At 38.5% G+C, this 19,947-nt stretch overlaps 1 protein-coding gene and 1 non-coding gene across 2 annotated transcripts in view; both read left to right on the top strand.

Annotated features, from left to right (window-relative positions):
- Positions 1 to 19,597, top strand: part of NT5C1B (5'-nucleotidase, cytosolic IB) — a 21,690-nt gene extending 2,093 nt beyond the window's left edge. The window contains 10 exon segments of the mRNA XM_024747816.1: positions 43 to 107; positions 1,213 to 1,350; positions 2,662 to 2,973; positions 2,975 to 3,157; positions 3,460 to 3,627; positions 4,756 to 4,885; positions 7,385 to 7,405; positions 7,408 to 7,503; positions 7,909 to 8,093; positions 19,265 to 19,597. Coding sequence (XP_024603584.1) covers positions 43 to 107; positions 1,213 to 1,350; positions 2,662 to 2,973; positions 2,975 to 3,157; positions 3,460 to 3,627; positions 4,756 to 4,885; positions 7,385 to 7,405; positions 7,408 to 7,503; positions 7,909 to 8,093; positions 19,265 to 19,597 — 1,631 coding nt within the window.
- Positions 4,283 to 4,389, top strand: LOC112401530 (U6 spliceosomal RNA). The gene has a single exon (XR_003003588.1). It is a non-coding gene; the product is annotated as a U6 spliceosomal RNA (small nuclear RNA).
- Positions 19,598 to 19,947: the final 350 nt, after the last annotated feature.

Raw genomic sequence — 19,947 nt, 5'->3', positions numbered from 1 at the left:
GGCCCGTGTGCGAAAAAAAAAAAAAAAAAAAAAAAAAAAAAGACAGCCTAGAAGTAGACAAATCTAGAAAGGATTCTGAGAAATCAGGAGTTCGTCTGAGCACTCAGGTGAGCTGACCTCTTCAGAGTTGGTGAGAGAATTAAAGAGCAGACAGCATAATAAAAAAATATTAGCGGGCAGGGGAGTTTGGGGAGAAAAGACTGAGCTATCAAGATTTGTATTAAGGCATACCTAACGTCCTCGTGGCAAGGTTAAGAAAATACTAGAAGAAGCTGGCCCCTGCCTACCCATCCAGCACACCTCCCAATGTTCATGCAGAATAAATGGCGTAGAAACCTCTGCTCAGCCTGTGGGAGGAGACTGGCCTTTGTTCAAATCAGGGAGGGAAGGGGAGTCTGGCCATCGCATTGACCATCTTCTGCACCATCTTTCAGATGAGGCGTGCGCATCACTCGCTGAGATGCTGCCCCATGCAGGGTCACTCGTCGTGTAGACGCTGCCTTTGTGCAGCTGAGGGAAAAGCGCTCCTTGGCCCCTGCTGCACGACACGTATTTATATTCACATGTGCCTGTTGTGGGAGCAGGGCTAGCAGATCACCGTGATCAGGGTGAGCCGAGACCAAACTACTGACTTTGGAGGGGAGCTACAGGCAATCTGGGTGAGGGGAAGGATACGGGGATGGAAACTTCCACTTGCCTCTCCATGGTCTCCTCCATCCTGTTCCTCCCAAAGGCAGTGCTAGAGGGCGCTATTCCCTCTTCTGCAGCTACCTGGGAGACCTGCTACAGCCTTGTTGAGGTACCAGTGGCCTTCATCTTTGTAATCTGGTCAAAAATGTTGGGTATGTCTTTTCAGCATCTGCTAACAAGCTTATCCTTAAGGGCGGAAGTGGGGAAAAGGGAGGAAAAAGGCTCAACTCTATACTAAGTTCTGCATAAGAGGAGTCACAGGTGAAAACCTATGAGATATCAGACTTGGTTTTGGATGCTCTTCCAGGTAGATTCCCACTTTATTGCTCCTCACAGAAGTTAGGATTGGGCCAGAGCTAGAATAATACACAAGGGCCAGGACTGAATTACACGTCATAGAGGGCAAGGGCCTTCTCACTGATCACTGCTATATTTGGCTTGCCATGGCTGTTTCGTAAGCATATGTGTGGGAGGACTCGGTGGTGGGGTATTACACTCCTGGGTCTCTTCTCTCCTTGAAAGGGATCACGAGAATTAACCTTGCTGAAGACAGACTCTCGAGAGTACCTAGTGAGAAATCAGTGGTCTCGAACTTCATGGAGCCCATCCACCAGAGCTCCATCAGGAGATGAGTCCAGAAGCAAGAACACAAGCCTTAAGGTAGAGATGGGAATGAAAGGGAAGAGTACATGCCATAAGAAGAAGAATAATAACATAGATTTTTGCTTTCCATGCGCCAGGCCCTGTTCCGTGTACTTTATATCTTTCAGCTAACTTAGCCCTCACAGACTCCCACCCCCATCAATCCCCAGAGTAAGAAAACCGAAACACAGAGAAACTTCCCTAAGATTTCACACTAGTAAGGCTCATAGAGCTAGATTAAAACCTAGGATCTCTAGGTCTATAAACTGCACGTTGAATGATTAAACTCCATGGTTTCTCCTTCCTTCCTTCACACATTCAAAAACTATTCATTGAGTACCCAAGACTCAGAAGAGGGGGTGAAAATGTCAACAAAGGAGATAAACTGTTCAAGAGTATTAGGTTGTGTGACGCTTTGAGCCCTTAACTAGGCCTAGTCGCATAAGAAGAAAAAGTTTGTTGTGAGAATTAGTGTTTGGATGCAGAGTGTGACACAGGCCCAGACACTGGGAGAACCAATCCATCTGTCTCTGTTAGGACTGGCTCAATCTCACCAAGAACATGCCCTTTGAAACGTGTGAAATAATCACTAAAACTGGAATAATATATGGATGCTTAATAATCTATCTCGTACCTTAGTGAAGGAGTCCTTTCTCTAGAATGACTAGAACCAGCTCCTATTTAGGAAGATGATTCTCTCCAACTGAGCTTCACTGGCACAAGAAGTTCCGAAGGTGACGGGGAGACACTTGATTCTCCAGCCTACCGACCTTCCCAGCACTCACTGCATTAATCACAGAGCAAATGTGGAGACGGATGCCCCTGAGGTGCTTTGCAGAGCCTTCTGGTGGGAACTTCTGGTCTAGCTGCTCATCACGTTAACTGGAGGTCACAGATGGAGGCAGTGGCAAGCAAGGTCCCTTCCTCAAGCCTTCTGTCCTACCAGAAGGTCTCTGACTGAGCAGGTATATGTGAAGAAAGTGACAGAACTTTGCAAACTATGTGCCAGCTACCTAGGGGCAAGGAAGAGGACCCCTACCCTATCTACTCCAAAAGAAAAAAAAAAGTGTGAGGTGCTGATGGAACAACTGCGGGGAAATGAAAGCAGTCTGTCTCTGGGTCCATGTAACAGAAATGTCTAATATATGGAGCCTTGAAACGTCTGAGCCCCTTTAAGCCCTACTTAAAGGAGCTGAGATGAACCAGGATTCACCTAAGAGCTGGGAATGGAACACAGAGAAGGGGACAGCTCCTTGACCCAGCTGGGCAGAGGTGAGGACGGGGACCCTAGGCGGGCATCTAACTCAGAAGCCCACTTTCTTGCTCCAGCCCCCCAGTAGCTCCAAGACCTCCCGGACTTCATCCACCTCCCCTAGCCATCAAGAGTCACCAAAGCCGCTGTCAGTGCAGCGCTCGCCACCCACACCAACCATGCCGCTCGACTCACGTTCTTCCAAGACCCCGGAGGTCCAGCTCCAGACCGGGTCCCGGTGCAGGACCAAGATGGCTGAGAATTGCGACGCCTGGTCTCCCGGCCTGGGGCGGGAAATCCAAGCGGGCCAGTACACACGAGAGTTGCGGGACTCGCGAAATTCCAGGGATACGCACCAGCGGGAATATCCGCGTCCCCCCCCCCCCCCCCCCCCCCCCCACTGAAAGGAAATCCTATGCCCAGGGCAGGGCTCTCTACCCGTCACAGCTGGATCAAGACTGTATGCCTGACCTGGTCAGGCAGCGAGAGGAAGAGGCGGACGAGGACGATGCCTACTGGGCATCCGTGAGAACACTGTACGAGAAGACACCGAGCTGCTCGCACCCCAGGCTGGTGAGCAGGGCCCGCCTCCCCTGGTACCTGGGTTGCCGCTCCACACAGCCCCGCGGCCGGACCTCTCTCAGCCTCCCTCCTGTCCATGGTATAGGGAAGTTCACCCAGGCCCCTGCTTCTCCTCCCTGAACCTACCCCTTGGCACAGTAGCCCCCAGGACCCAGCCCTTGGCTGTCTCCAGCATCCCAGTCCTCCAAGCCGGGACCCAAGTGTTTCCTTCCCACCCTGCCCTGGGATGAGGCCCATTCCTGATCCCTTCAGGTCTGTGTGACTCGTCCTCCTGTCGGTGCCCCTCTCTGCAGCCCAAACCCAAGCATGCCATCACCATCGCTGTGTCATCCCGTGCGCTCTTCAACATGGTGGACAGCAGGAAAATCTACAAGGAAGAGGGTCTGGAAAAGTACATGGAGTATCAGCTTTCCAATGAGAATGTCGTGCTGGCCCCAGGGCCGGCCTTCCGCTTTGTCAAGGTATTCTGCAAAGCTGTCTTCGGCCTTCCAGGACTCTGGATGGCAGGCAAGGACTCATGCTAATCCCTGGGATCTCTTCCAGGTTTCCTTATAATTCCTAATCCACCCTTGTCATTCTTGCCTTTTTTAAGTCTACCCCAGGTCAGTTTATATTTTCACAGAAGCTTCCACACTGTTGAGGGAGGGACTGCAGCCCTAGGTTTGGAATGCTGAGCTTCCCTAAGTGGAGCCCAAATTCTGAGACCTGTAACAGAAACTTTTGTCCTCTCCGTAGAAGGAGCAGTAACCAGAAGCAATAATGAGTTTATGATTCCAAGCAGTAGAAATAAAACACCCCATTCAAATAAGATTAAATTCACTTTCGCTGCTCTTGCCCCAAACACAGCATATTAAGAAACTCAAGATGCTCTTGGCACTTAGGGGCTTGACTTTAATAGAGAAAGTAAGGTTCTTGGAACTTACACTGAAATGTATAGCACTTATAGCTCTGATCCCCTATATAACTTATACAAATATTACACAATGACATCATAACCAGGCAGAAACAAATGACACCTCACGTGTTGTAAGTAGAATGTGGTTATGAGGCATAGGGGAAGCATGAGAGGAAACCACAAACCTATTCTAAAGACTCATGTTTTAAAAAATATACAGAATGCTCACTTTGGCAGCACATGTGCTAAAACTGGAACAACACAGAGACCATTAGCATGGCCTCTGCACAAGGATAACATGAAAATTCTTGAAGCAGCCTATACTTTTCACAATAAAAAATAATCATCAGATCAAGAAAGGCAGGTTTTATGAATCAAAAACAAAAATAGACAAACCATGAAAGGGTTAGCCTGATCCTATCTATATACCTCACAGAAACAATTCTAGTAAACCAAATGTTGTAACAATTTTCAACAAACATTACCCATCTTTCAGTAAACATTAACCGAGGTCCTATGTATGCGAGGCTGAAAATACTGAAATGAATGGCATAACCCTGACTTAAAGGAGCCACAGTCTCTCAGTGAAGTCTTCAGGGCTTGAACTGGACACCTATGGGATCCTTTCTATCCAGACCCCCAGTGCCCACTTTGCCTGGCCCTCCTTACACACATTTGTGTTTGTAACCTTCAGGCACTGCAGCACGTCAATGCTAGACTCCGTGAGCTGTATCCTGATGAACAGGACTTACTTGATACTGTTCTGATGACTAATAACCATGCCCAAGTGGGAGTGCGGCTTATAAACAGCGTCAATCACTATGGTAAGTAAAATAAATACCGTGCGGAAGAACAGCTCGCTGTTCTGGAAGAGAGAAGCCATGTTATTTTGCTCACTGTGGCCTAACTAATGCAGTGTCTGATAGTGACACCCCCTTCTGCGTGAGGAATGTTTATTTGCCTATGTCAGAACAAGAGAGGCCATGTTCATTTTTAACTTCAGCACAGAGTTGGGCCCAAAGCTCTGGACTTAACTTGTCAAGTGTGAATTTCAAAGTCTTAATCCCAGGTCCTGCAATATATTTCTCTGTTTTATGTTTTTCACTTCTGAACTTGACTTCAAGGAGCCGTCAACCCAGGGCTTTCTCTGTGTGATCAGACTTCCTGCTCACCACAGACGCATGTTAAAGGTTTAAAGGTTTTTACCTTTCCTTTCCACTCTTAACATCTGACTCGCCCTGGCTGATCTCCCCACACATCAAATTCATACTCATGCCAGCAAAACTGTCTTTATTCCTTTACAGGGAAAATTGGTTTGACACTAGTCTCTTCATAGCATTTCCATTAGTGTGTTGGTGGCTTTAAGGGGAGGTCCCCATTTTTCCTCTTATGAATTTACCTGACTTCTTATGTGGGGACCTTTAGCCCATTTTCTAAGTGACATATCCAGTCTTAAGGGTATGTCAAGTCAAAGTAAGATTTAAATTTGGCATATTTAACTTCTAGGCTTAAATGAGGCATATTTATAAATAATCACTATCTATTACAAGTTATAAGTTTTATATTATATTATCCTAATTATAAGGCCAACATCTTACTGATACACAGTTGAAAATATGTTTACCTTTCAAAAACGCGGTCTTCATAGTATTATGCTATGAAAAGAGAGAATATATATAAAAGCTTTGGCAGAGATGAGCGGTGTAATCACTCAATAAAGGACAGCTATGATTTTTACAAGACAGCCTTATTTGATTTAGTAGGTGATTTAAGTCTACCTATCCCACACTAAGCCCATTGAGCTTAGTAGCATGAGAAATTCTACTTATTTACATACTAATTCTGTTAATGAACAGATAAAGCCCAATCTTGCACAGCCTTGCTCATGGAATAACAACTTTTCACCTGAGGAGTTAGTTACCTTCTCTCGGGGCTGAAGGCAGTTTGTATCTCCCTTCGCTGTGGTCTTTTCTATATTATAATTATCTGTTTACATGCCTGGCTCCTTAGTGAATTGTGATCTCCTTGAGAAGAGGGACGATGTTTTCGCCATTTTTGAAGTCCCCAGTACCACCAAATAATTTCTGATCATTAAATTAATATTATTTAAGGATTTGTAGAGTACACTTTTATGCCACTTATGCCCAATGTTGGTTTTAGTGAAAAAGTGAGAGTATTTCGTCCATACCACGGCAAACACTTCCACTTCAGCTGTGGATAGATCCTATCCACTCTCTTGGTCCATGCAGATGATAAACAACTGACTAGCTGGCTCAGCAACAACTGGCTCAAAATTCTGCTTTATGTCATCTGCAGCTGCCCAGTTTTATCATATATCCAAAAACACTTTGAATGGGTACATCGCTTATATACTTAATGTTATACCTTAGTTATTCTCACATCATTGGAACCATGGTTTGCTTTTATAAATAATCCTGTGCTGAGATCTTTCTACATAAATCTTTATCAGAGTTTCAGATTATTCCCTTAGGATAAACTCTTTAAAAAAGGAATCCTAGGGCTTCCCTGGTGGCGCAGTGGTTGTGAAAAAAAAAAAAAAAAAAAAAAAAAAAAAAAGGAATCCTAGGTCAAAAGGTATAAGCTGCTTAAAAGCTATCAATACTTTTATCAATAAATATCAAATTACTTTCTAGACAGCTTGTACCAATTTACACTTTCATCCATAGTGTATGTAAGTGCCTATTTTACAAACCTCTCACCAACATCTAGTGGGTTTTTTAACTGTTGTTGATTTGAAAGGCATTTAATGGTATATTAATGTCAATCTGCTAATGACTGCCTTTAAAATTTCAAGTCAAGAGAGACAACTTCAGACCTTCTGTTGTTGCTTTGGGGAAATAGTTTAAATTCTATCACTACTTGCTATTACTATTGTTTTGTTACTAAAGAAATACTAAAATGGTACTTAAAAACAGAGCCACATCTCAACTGGCCCTCTCAACAAGTGAGGATGCTGTAGCTAAAGGAAAAGTACACTGTTCTAGTCTAGACAAGAGTCAACGTGAAGCACTGGGCTTAGACAGTCTTTATGTCTCCGTTTCCTTTTCTGTAATGAGGATAATAATGCCTGCCATAACAGCTGTGTGAGAGTAAACTGGCATGGCCTATCTGGATATACTTCATAAACCATCATGCACCGTTATATAAAATAGCTGAGACATTTTTCAATATTGGTACTACAAAGGTAGTTCTAAAACTGCAGTAGGCACTCATTTATTCCTAAGGTAACTATCACTTGCATTTCCAGTAAGTATATTGTCTTTAGTCTCTGACATAACAAAGTCTTTCTTGCCCGATAATAGGATTACTAATTGACCGGTTCTGTCTGGTGGAAAAAGCCCCATTGGCTATTTGAAGGCATATCTTACCAACTTGTATCTTTCTGCGGATTCTGAATAAGTACAAGAAGCAATACAAGAAGGTATTACTTGGTTTCCTCTCTCTAGTTAATAAAGAGGACTGCACTAGTGTTTCATTCCATTGGCCTTCACGTATGATTATGTGGTTTATGTCGTTGTTGGGTTTTCTGCTAAGGTGTTTCCACAAGTGGCAGCCCTTAAGTTTGTCTTTTAGAGCTTTCACCTTCATGGAGGTGGACATCTTCAGTGATTATCCTACACCCATTTTACACTTTCCCATGCCTTATAGAAACGGAGGCAGTACAAAGATGACTGTTTCGAGATGTGTGGTTGTGAAGAAGAGTTGTGTTGTCAGGTAATAGCGAGAGAGGAAATTCGAGGTCTGGGAAGAATTTTTTTTTTTTTTAAATAGACACTAAAACATATGGTCCTAAGAAGAGTATTAATTAATTCCAACGGTCTTCCAGGGATCGCCTCTGCAACAATGTTTGATGGAGCCAAAGACATGGCTTACTGTGACACACAGCTCCGTGTGGCCTTTGATGGGGATGCCGTCCTCTTTTCTGATGAGTCTGACCATATTACCAAGGAGCACGGGCTGGACAAATTCTTTCAACATGAAGCACTACTTGAGAATAAGTCTCTTGCTCAGGTAGGTTCAATGAGCTCTAATTAATTTTGATCTACTTATTTTCCAATATACCAATATATATATTTCTTCATTGTGATGACTTTTAAAATTTTTTAGGCAGGCCACTCCTCACTTCTTATCCTTTGTAGTTTTCTCCCCTTGTTTCATGAACTCCTCATTTTAAAGCATCTGCTGCCAACTTTTTTTTAATTTTAGTGTTCTTTTATCTATCCTTTTGGAAATGTTTCTATGATCTTCTCATGAGAGTTCATCTCCTCCAAATTATGAGTAACAGAGGTAATACGGCTTACCAGTTAGCCATTTCTACATAATAGTTCTCAAAATAGTAAGGTTATTTCCAATAGGTCAGTAAACATTTGTTGAACCTCTCTGTCCATACCCTTAAACTCCATAAAGGTAGCACTTAATTGAGAAAAATCTGCAAAACTGAGAGTTTAAATTAAATCAAATAATGAGCTCCAAGCAAGTACAAAGTATGAACAATTAAAATTTTAGGTTTTTTGGAATCAATCCATGAACCGAAGTGTTAAAGTCATGGTCTAAAACGAACAAAACCTGCAATTTCTGAACCAAAGGAGATTTGAACATCAAAGTATTCTCCAAAATGAATATGAAACGATGGATCATTCAGTTTTAATCTATGAATCTTACCTAGGCCTTTCTTTTAAATTGGCCTTTTCTTCCTCAGCTCTTCTTGAACTTAAGATCTTAAATATTGTTAGTTTTATTACATTTCTAAAAGTAGGAAGAGACTAATTGAAAGATGGAAGTTTTACTAACTCACCTCACATTACAGCAAGTGATATTTAAATTCTGTGTGTTTTTGTGTGTGTATGTTTAACTTCACAGTCCCTTCCTAAATAGCTTCTTTAGAAGTCTTGAGCTCATGTCAAAAAGTTGTTCAGTGTTAACAAAGTTTACTATTGAGATGAAAACCCTTTGTTATATTTTGCATAAGTCTGCTTTGATGAAATTTAGAGCCCATTGTACATTAGCCTTTAAGCATTATTAAAATGTTCAAGATCTCTAAAAAAGAGCACTTAAAAAGAAAAAAAAAACTTCAGAACAAGAATTATTTCAAGATAATCTTAAAATACCATTTTTTTCATCTCAGGGAAAGAATCCAAATTTCTTTTAGATTCTGTACTTATCAGTTCTTTTCTCCATATTTTAAAGCATTTTCCCCATTAAACAACTGAAATTGTGAAGTTCAACACTAGATATTGCAGGAATACCCAATGAATTCTTACTAAGCATACTTGTTTTCATAATGTGGTCCTTCTGACAGTGGAAAAATATGCTATTTTTCACATAGAAAGGGTAGCTTTCCTATAAAGACCAGGCTTTGCCAGATGTTTCCACTGATGAGAAGGAAGTTATGAGATATGATTCCTAACCAAGGCTTTCAACTATGTTGGTCATGGGGCTTATGGTTTCGTCATGACAATATCCCAATTGTCTCCAATGGAGGAGATCTGAGAGTCACCAGCAAATGGGACAGCTGGACAGGATTAATTTAGCCACTCTCATTGTAGCTTATAAAGCCTCCAATGTGGTACCATGACAAGTAATGGATGTCTCCTGATTTGATCTCTATCTCATTTCACCATTCTGGGATAGTGATCTCCGTGTGTGTGTGTGTGTGTGTGTGTTTTAATCAGAATTGTTGAGGTATACTTTATATGTAGTATAATTCATCATTTTTAGTGCACGGTTCTGAGAGTTTTGACAAACATATGTGTACAGTCGTGAAACCACGATCAAACTCAAAATACTCACAAAATTCCCTTGTGCTTCTCTGTAGTCATCCTAGCCCCCCATCCTCAGGATCTGTCAAACACTAATCTGATTTCTGTCCCTATAGTTTTGCCTTATCCAGGTGTCATATAAATGGAACCCCATAGGATGCAATCTTTTGAATCTGACTTATTTTACTTAGAATGATGCATTTGCGATTCACCTGTGTCATCCCCTGCATCAGTAGTGCGTTCCTTTTTACTGCTGAGTAGTAGTCTGTTCTATGGATGTACCACATTTTTTCATACATTTACCTATTGGAGGATATTTAGGTCATTTCCAGTTTTTGGCATTTATAAATAAAACTACTTTAAACATTTGCATACAGGGTTCTGTGTAAACACAAAAATCTCATTTCTCATGGGTAAATACCTCAGAGTAGGATTGCTAGGTCACAGGATAAGTATGCATTTAACTTTATAGATAGTGCCAAACTATTTCCCAAAGTGGTCACACCACTTTGCATTTCCAGTGAAAGATTTTTTGCCCTGCATCCTTGCCAGTATTTGGTAATGTCAGTTGTTTTTCATTTGTTTGTTTGTTTTAAGCTGTTCTGGTGGTTACATAATTGTATCTCATTGTGGCTTTAATTTGCATTACCCTAATGATAGATGATATTGAACATTTTATCAAGTGCTTATTTGCCATCATATTTATTCTTTGGCAAAAATATCTGTTCAAATCTCTTGCTCATGTGAATTGGGTTGTTTTTTTTTTTTTTTTTTTTGGCGGTATGCGGGCCTCTCACTGTTGTGGCCTCTCCCGTTGTGGAGCACAGGCTCCGGACGTGCAGGCTCAGCAGCCATGGCTCACGGGCCCAGCCGCTCCGCGGCATGTGGGATCTTCCCGGACCGGGGCACGAACCCGTGTCCCCTGCATCGGCAGGCGGACTCTCAACCACTGCGCCACCAGGGAAGCCCCGAATTGGGTTGTTTTTTATTTCATTATTGAGATTTGAAAGTTCTTTGTATTACAATTCTAGATGCAAGTCCTTTATCATATATTTGTTTTGCAAATATTTTCTCTCAGTCTGTCCTTGTCTTTTCACTCTTTTAATATTTTTCAGTGTCCTTCAATGAGCAGAAACTTATAATTTTAATGAAATTCAATTTCTCTATTTCTTCTTTCATGAATTGTGCTTGTTATATCATATCTAAGAAATCTTTGCTAACCCAAGGCAAAAATTTCCTCCTATGTTTCTGAACAGAAGTTTTTACAATTTTATGGGGTTGTTTTTCAGAATTATTACCTGTTTGAGTTGATGCATTTGTGCAAAGTATTAAGGTTCATTTTTACTACTTATGGATATATCTTGTTTCAGCACTATTTGTGGAAAAGACTGGCTTTCTTTTCCTTCAATATAGGTATCTGTCCTTTTGCCATTATCACACTGTCTTGATTATCATACTTTTACAGTCAGACTTGAGATCTGGTGGCAGGAGTCCTCCAAATATGTTATTTTTCAACATTCTTTTGACATTCTGATTCCTTTGCATTTGCATATAAAGTTAAAAATTAGCTTGTCCATTTCTAGAAAAAAATCCTGCTGAAATTTTTATTGTGATTATGTTGAATTTATAGCTTAATCTTGGGAGAATAGATATTTTAACAATATCAAGTTTTTCAGCCTATGGACATAGTATATCTCTCCATTTATTTAGGTCATATTTAATTTCTTTCATCAGTGTTTTGTAGGTTTCAGCATATAGCTATCACACAAAGTTTATTAGATTCATACCTAAGTATTTAATAACTTTTGATGCTATTATAAATGATGCTTTAAATTTTTTCATTTCTAATTTGTTTATTGCAAATACACAGAACCACAATTTATTTTTGTATTTTGACTTTGTATCCTGCAACTTTGTTAAAATCACTTGTTAGTCATAATAAAATTTGTGTAGATTATTTAAGATTTTCTACATAGACAGTGTGGACTGTGAATAAAAACATGTTTCCAGGGTTTCCCTGGTGGCGCAGTGGTTGAGAGTCCGACTGCCGGTGCAGGGGACGTGGGTTCGTGCCCTGGTCCGGGAAGATCCCACATGCCGCGGAGCGGCTGGGCACATGAGCCATGGCCACTGAGCCTGCACGTCCAGAGCCTGTGCGCCACAATGAGAGAGGCCACAACAGTGAGAGGCCCGTGTACCACAAAAAAGAAAAAAAAAACTTGTTTCCATTCTGTATGTCCTTTATCTTTCTTGCTTTACTACCCTTGCTAGTACATTCAGTACAATGTTCAATAAGCATTATGAGAGTGGACTTCCTTGCCTTATTCCCTGATCTTAGAGGGAGATCATTCAGTCTTTGACTCTTAAATATATTATCTACAGGTTTTCTGCAAGTTATCTACAGGTTTTTTGCAAGATGCCCTTTGTCAGGTTAAGGGAGTTACTTTCTATTCCTGTTTTGTTTTAGAGTTTTATAATAAATCCATGTTGAATTTTGTCATATGTCTTTCCTCTATCTATTGAGAAAAACATGTGGCTTCTCTAGTCTGTTGAAATATAAATTATATTGATGAATTGCATTGCTGGTATAAATTCAACTTGGTTATGTTGTATTATCCTTTTTATATATTGCTGGATCCAATCTGCTAAAATTTAGTTAAAAAATTTTTTTTGCCATTATGTTCTTGAGTGTTCTTTTCTTGTAATATCTTACAGAGTAATGCTGACCTTATAAAATGAGGTGGGTAGTATTTTCTCCCTGTCTATTTTCTGGAAGACTTTGTGTAGAGTTGGTATTATTTCTTCTGTAAATATATGGTAGAATTCTCCAGAGAAGCCATCTGGGCTTGGACTTTTCTATTTAGAATGCTTTTAACCAAGAGTTCAATTATTTTTGATAGATACAGAACTACTGTGCAGATTATCGCTTTCTTCTCTTTCCTCTTCTGGCAGTTTATGAGTTTGTCTTTCAAGGAATCTGTCCATTTCAGTTAAGTCACTGAATTAACGAGCATAAATATTCTCTCATATTTTACTATTATGACTTTACTATTTTTAGGAACTTTAGTGATGTAGCCCTTTTCATTCCTGATATTAGTAATATTTGCCTTCTCTCTTTTCTTCCCCTCTTGTGGTCAATCATGCTAGGCTTTAACGATTTTATTTATCTTTTTAATAACCAGCTCTTCCTAAGTTTTTAAAGATGATTTGAGGCTTCTTTTCTATAATAAATATTTAATACTGTAAAATTTCCTCTAAATGCTACTGTCTGCATCCTACAAATTTAGATAGGTGGTTTGTAATTTTTATTCAATTCAAAGTACTTTTTAATTCCCTGTAACTTTGAGTTATGAGTTATTTATAAATGGGTATTTAATTGTGAAATTAAATTTGGAATTATTCCAGATACCTTTCTGTTATTAATTCCAAGTAGAATTCTGTTGTAGTCAGATAATATGTTTTCTATGATTTCAACTCTTGAAATTCGTTGAGGATTATTTTATACCCAGAATCAATGGTCTATCTTGGTAAATGTTTCTAGTCTACTTGAAAAGAATGTTTATCCTGCTGTTTTGGGGTTGAATATTCAATAAATATCAATTAGATTAGGTAAGTTAATAGTGTATTATTCAGGTTGTATTGCCCAGGTGTTTAATATTGTCAGTGATTTTCTTTCTATTTCTTCTATCCACTATTGAGGAGGCAGCATTGAAGACTTCAAGTATAACTGAGGATTAATCTGTTGTGTACTCCTTTCAATTATATAATTTTTGCTTCATGTATTTCTAATTTCTATTGTTTGGTGCCCAAATATTTAAGATTATTATATCTTCTTGGCAAATTAATCACTTTTCATTATGCAATGCCTCTCTCGCTGATATTCATACAGCCATTCTAGCTTTTTTTTTCTTTTTTGGACTGATGTTTGTATGGTACAACTTTTCTATGTTTTTACTTTTAACCATTTATGTTTCTACATATAAAATATCTCCATATTTAAATTGGTTTTCTTGTAGATATTACATAGTTTCTGTTGTTTTTCTGTACAATCTGACAATCCCTGTGTTTTAATTGCTGTTTTCAGATCTTATTTATTTATTTATTTATTTGCAAGTTGACTAAGTTTTATTACAATCAAATTCTTTCTTTACAATTGGTTTACTCTTTTAATTAATTTTGATTGGAGTATAGTTGCTTTACAATGTTGTGTTACCTTCTACTGCACAGCAAAATGGATCAGCCATACATACATATATCCCCTCCATTTAGGACACTACAGTGCATTAGGTAGAGTTCCCTGTGCTATCCAGTATGTTCCCATCAGTTGTCTATTTTATACATAGTATAGATCATTTATATTTAATGTGATTATTACTTTGGTTGGATCAAAATCTACCATCTTCTTTTTCTATTTGTTTCATCTTTAATTAACTTTAGTTTCTTTTTCCTTTTATTATTTTTGCTTTTGAATTTATTGTGTAGATTGTATGCTTTTAGGATTCCATTTTATCTCCACTATTGATTTATTACTCATTTTAGATTTTACAGTGGTTACCATAGGATTTACAATATACAACATCAATTAATCACAGTCTACTTTCAAACAATATTATGCTACATCATGTACAGTGTAAGGACCTTACAACAGTATACTCTCAATTCTTCCCTCCCATGTTTTGTGATATTGGCATACGTTTTACTTTCACCTATACTATAAACTCATAATACCTTGCTACTATTGTTTATTTGGGTAGTCAGTTATCTTTAAAGTGAATAAGGAAAAGACAAAAATATGTCTTTTGCATTCATCTTCATTTTAACCATTTCCAAGAATCTTCATTTCTTTGTGTAGATCTAGGTTTCTCCCTGGTATCTTATTCCTTGTGCCAGAAGACCATCTTTTTACATTTCATATAGAACTGATATGCTGTTACCAAAGGCTCTTAGTTTTTTTTTTTTTTTCCTGAAAAACTCTTTACTCTCCTTTTTTGAAAAATATTTTATTTTGAGTGGCTATAGCTTTCTGCATTTACCCTATTTTTATTTCAGCACTTTACAGATACCCATTCATTGTCTTCTGACTTGCATAAATTCTGAAAACAAATTGTTTGAGATTCTTATCTTTGGTCCTTTGTAAATAATGTGTCTATTTTTCTCTGGCTGCCTTCAAGATTTTCTATATTTCTTTGTGTTTCAGCAGTTTGAATATGGTGTGTGTATATGTATTCCACAGTATTCAATGCCCTGTTCTTTTTTTCCCCACTATTTTTTTCCCTTTATTTTCAGCTTGAGTAATTTCTACTGACCTATCTTCAAGTTCACTGATGCTTTTCTTAGCTATGTTGGCTCTATTAATGAACCCATTAGAAGCATTCTTCATTTCTGTACCACAATTTTTATTTCTAACATTTCCATTCAACCCTTATCTTTTCCATCTCTTTGTTGAAATTACTAGTCTACTCATGTATGTCATCCACCTTTTAATACAGTTGTTAAGATATTAATCAGAGTTATTTTCAATTTCCTCTCACATTTATGACATTTAGGTCATCACTGCGTCTTCTGTTAATTACTTTCTCTTGAAAGTTAATTGCTCTTTTAATTTATTTTTATTGTAGTCTTATAAATCTTTGATTAATTTCTAATCATAGTTTGTAGACAGTATAGGCTCTGGTAAACAGTATTTTTGCCTGGTAATAGGCATAGATCCTCTTCTGCTAGCAATTAGTGTGATTGACTGAATCACCAAATCAGGCATTCAACTAGGTAAGCATTTTGTTGCTGCTATTGTTACCTTCATTTCATCACAGGCTTCAAATTCCTCTGGTAGGGTACTGAAGGATTTTTCATAACATTCCTTTTCCATTTTCAGCTGTAGGCCTTCTCTTTGTGTCCATGCCTCATGGGTGGCCTCCACATTGTTACCCTTCTCCCAACTGTTATTGTTTGTCTCTGCCAGCTCAGGTGGTGATGTGAGAGGAAGCGACATTCTCTGTTGTCCCAGGTTAGTCTAAATCTAAGTGTGTACCCCCCCTAGGTCTTAGGGATGAAGTTATATCATTCATCTCACCTTTCTCCCAGTGATAGAGGTGATATCTAATGGTCTGGGTCTCCTGCCCCTCTCCCAAGGGTGGAGGATTTTTCCTTCCCCTTCCCCCATAGCAGTAGATCTTTACCTGTTCCCTGGGGGTAACAGTGTTTGAAGCCGTTCTTCCAACAGTTTAATACTTTTGTCCCCTAGGAAGTATGGGACAAGGTAGATCTTTAGTCTTTTCTCACAGTGGCAGCTGCTCCTCTCCTCCACGTCTGCATCACCAAGGACTCTATTCTTTCATTTTCCACCCTGTCTGCAGTCCTTCTCATAAGAAACTAGTGAAATCCATAGGAAAAAAAAAATCCTGTAAAACAGTGTGCATTTCTTGTGTCTGTGGCTTCCAGGGCTTCTGTGTTCTCTCATTAGCCCATACTTGTCCTTTTCCAATTTGTTTTTAAAAATTACCTGAATTTTTCATACCTGCTTCTATGGCGTCTGGTATATCTTCCTTTAGGGCTCTGCCAAAGATGTGCCAGTTCTTGAATTCCATCTGTCCTTGAAGATTTTTCCATAATTTTTTCCATTAGGTTTCATGTTAGTCGGTTGCCCTGCTACCTCAGCTCTTTCATGGGCTCAAGAAAAAGTATGATGTTTCAGATTATCTGGCTTTTTCTTGTTGTTAGGATAGGAGTAACAGTCTTTCCAGCTTTCTACATCCAAGGCAATCCAAATGTTCTAAATCATAGAACTCCTCAAAAAGGTATTTTCAAGTAACTTTCCTTCATGTTTCTATATTTTTTCTTGATAAATTACATACTTACACTACTGTACAAATATATAAACTGTTAAACATACCCCAAAACAGAAGAAAGAAAGAATGATATGGGTACCTGGTTTGAACATGGCGATATAAACTGACCAGGCCCTATTTATTCTCTTTGAAAATTACTCAAAAGTATCAGGGAGAGCCGTGTTCCTCTGTGTTTCAAAATCAAACTGTGAGCAGGGTGGCTTCTGCCAACAGTCACTGCCCCCCACTTTGTTTCTGTGGCCAAAAAAGTAATAACAATAATATGTTATAGTTTTTTTTACCTATGTGACTTTTTATTTGTTTTTTTTCTAATATGTGCAGCCTTAGACAAAGCAACATTAAACAAATGATCACATAGATAAGCCATGTTTGTGGAAAATGGTTTCCATGACAGCAGAGAAGAAGGGATCTTCTGAATTGTGAAAACAAGTCAATATTAAAATACTATCCATGACCTTTTCCCAGAATCCCTCTAATTTTTCCAAGGAAAACTAATCTACTTCAGAGATAAGTAATAAAAAGAGAACTAGCACAGAACATATGCAAAGATACTATGAGAAAAAGGCAGACACAGAAGAGCAAAATCTAATAACAGATGAAGAACTCTCACTAGAAACAGTTGCCAAAGTATAGGTAAAAACTGTGACTAAACATTTACTTAAAAGAAAGTTGGGTCATAAAGTGGAAATCCCCCAAATCAGGGAAGAGATGATAAAATGTTAAATGAACTCTGGAAATAAGCAAATAGAAAAATAATATTTTAGAGAGAAAAATGATAGAAATAGGTCCTAGGTAAAGAAAATCCAACATATGCAAAATTAGAATACCTGAAGAAAACACTGAAATTATGTTATGGGGGTAGGAGGATAGGGTTGTGTGTGGTAAATAAAAAGATGCAAACATATCAAAATATAAGTCAAGAAAACACCCTGAATTATCAGAATATTTTAATGGATACGTTAAACTATTAAAGGTTAGAAACTAAAGGCCACATTATACTACAGGGAAATAGAAGAGAATGATCATCACTGAGACATGCCCTAGTAATATTATTTGGCTTCAAAGATAAAGAAATAATTCTTTGGGCACCCTGCACACACAAGTGGGGAAAAGAAAATCAAGCTGTCCTGAGTCTTCTCCACAGCAGCACTCAGTAGCAAAACACAGTGGAGCCCTACTTATAAGATCATGTGGAGAGGAAATAGAAATCACAGATTCTATATCCAGTCAAAAGCTCATTCAAGTAAAAAGGAAACAGATCAACAGTTAAGAACATAGTATATTCTCAGGGATTATTATTTCCATAAGATATTCTTGAGAAAACTAATACAAGAGGACACATTTTGGCCAATATGTAGGTGACTACAAACACACAGAGGCACAAATGGGCATAGAATATATTTAACCGTAGATCTAAAACTAAAACAACTGCAGGGATTAGAGTGACAGAGAAGAAAGCACATATTACATGCCCTAACAATGTAGAAATTATTTAACTATTAAAAACTGGAAAAATATGGAGGAAAAAGTTATAAGGAAGAGTAGGTGTACTGATATCTTCAGTTACAATAGCTGATCAAAGGATAAAGCTGCGAGACAGAAATATAAGAATCTTTAATAATTCAAATGCAAACACTGAGAAAGATGAAACAGTTAAAATCAAATGATTGAAGAAAAAATAGAGGATAGGAGAAAGGTGAAGAAGTACCCTAATTTCATTATTTTTCATTATAAAAAATAATAGATCCTGGATTTAAAAAAAATAGAGGTCTGAAGGTACTATAAAAAGTTATAAAGGTAACCAATAGAAGGAAATAATACAAACCTTCCTAAATGTTAGAAGAAACACACATACACACATGTTCAAATAAAAAAGACAGTGAACAATCTTTTGAAATCTTTAAACGTGAAAAATGAAATACAAATTGTAATACAGAACCATTATCACATATATTTGTGATATCAATAAATAGAAATGGCCTAAAACTCAGCTTTTGTTTTAAAAATTAAGACTTTCAGATTGTATCACTTAGCAAAATCCAATTCTATGTTCTGTACTAGAGGTACAGCTAAAAGTAAGTGTTCAGAAAGGTTGAAGATAAAAGTGTGATGATATATAAAATAACTGTAAATATAGAGAAGACTGGATCCAAGCCAAGAAGGAATTGAACAAGATAAAAAAGTACACTTTACAATGTTAAAATGTGCAAGTCACAAAAAGTAAATCAAAAGCGGAGTGCTTTTGCTGATTAACTGAGCTTTCAGAGTGTCCCATTTTGCCATGGATAGTTTACGTCTGTTGCCCTGGTTCAACTTTTTATAGAAGCTTCTTACACTCTTAAAATATCTGTGTTTAGATGATAAATTATATGGCCATCCTATGTTTTACTCTAGGAATGCAAGGATGGTTCCATACAAGGAAATATAATCACATAAATGCAAGGAGTTTCAGCATTGTATCACTGGTCTATACTGCATGTTTCATGCAGTATTATAAGTTCTTATAAACATCTGCTTTTTTAGCGTTCACTTCCTTTGGCTCACTGGATGACAGCTGTGACATATGTTCCTTTTACAGGGTCCCTTGAAAGGCTTTCTGGAAGATTTAGGCAGACTGCAAAAGAAGTTTTATGCCAAAGACGAACGGTTATGTTGCCCAATCAGGACCTACCTGGTTACAGCTAGGAGTGCAGCCAGTTCAGGCGCCCGCGTGCTGAAAACCCTTCGCCGCTGGGGTCTAGAGATAGACGAAGCTCTTTTCCTTGCTGGAGCCCCCAAAGGTCCCATCTTGGTGAAGATAAGGCCCCACCTCTTCTTTGATGACCACATGTTCCACATTGAAGGGGCACAGAAATTTGGCACCATCACAGCTCATGTACCTTATGGAATTAATCAAAAAGAGAACAATTAGGGATGGGAAGGGGAAATAAAGCAGTGAGTCTGGTATTACGGAAGCCACATCTTGTGGATCTCTAGGGCAATTAGGTATTTCAGTAGATTAGACCTCAGAACTTTGTTCATTTGGAAAGGTTTTCTCTTGAGTTTTTTAAAACGTTTTGAACTCTCAAGTTTCCTTCAAGCTACTTCTCTTGGAACTGTCAATGCTGTTGATGACATTGCAACTACCTCTGTGTGTAAGTCATAATGATGACTCTTTAGAATAATTTTAGAACTTGAATTCTTGAATGCTTAAAGGACTATGTCAGAAACCTACTTAGTTTTACAAAGCATTGCTCATTTATGGATGTTGGTAGCTAGAAT

Source organism: Neophocaena asiaeorientalis, unplaced genomic scaffold, assembly GCF_003031525.2.
Source record: "Neophocaena asiaeorientalis asiaeorientalis breed wild unplaced genomic scaffold, Neophocaena_asiaeorientalis_V1.1 scaffold84, whole genome shotgun sequence".
Taxonomy (NCBI): Eukaryota; Metazoa; Chordata; class Mammalia; order Artiodactyla; family Phocoenidae; genus Neophocaena; species Neophocaena asiaeorientalis.
Note: the sequence above shows the minus strand (reverse complement) of the source record. Positions and strands in the feature narration are given on the sequence as shown.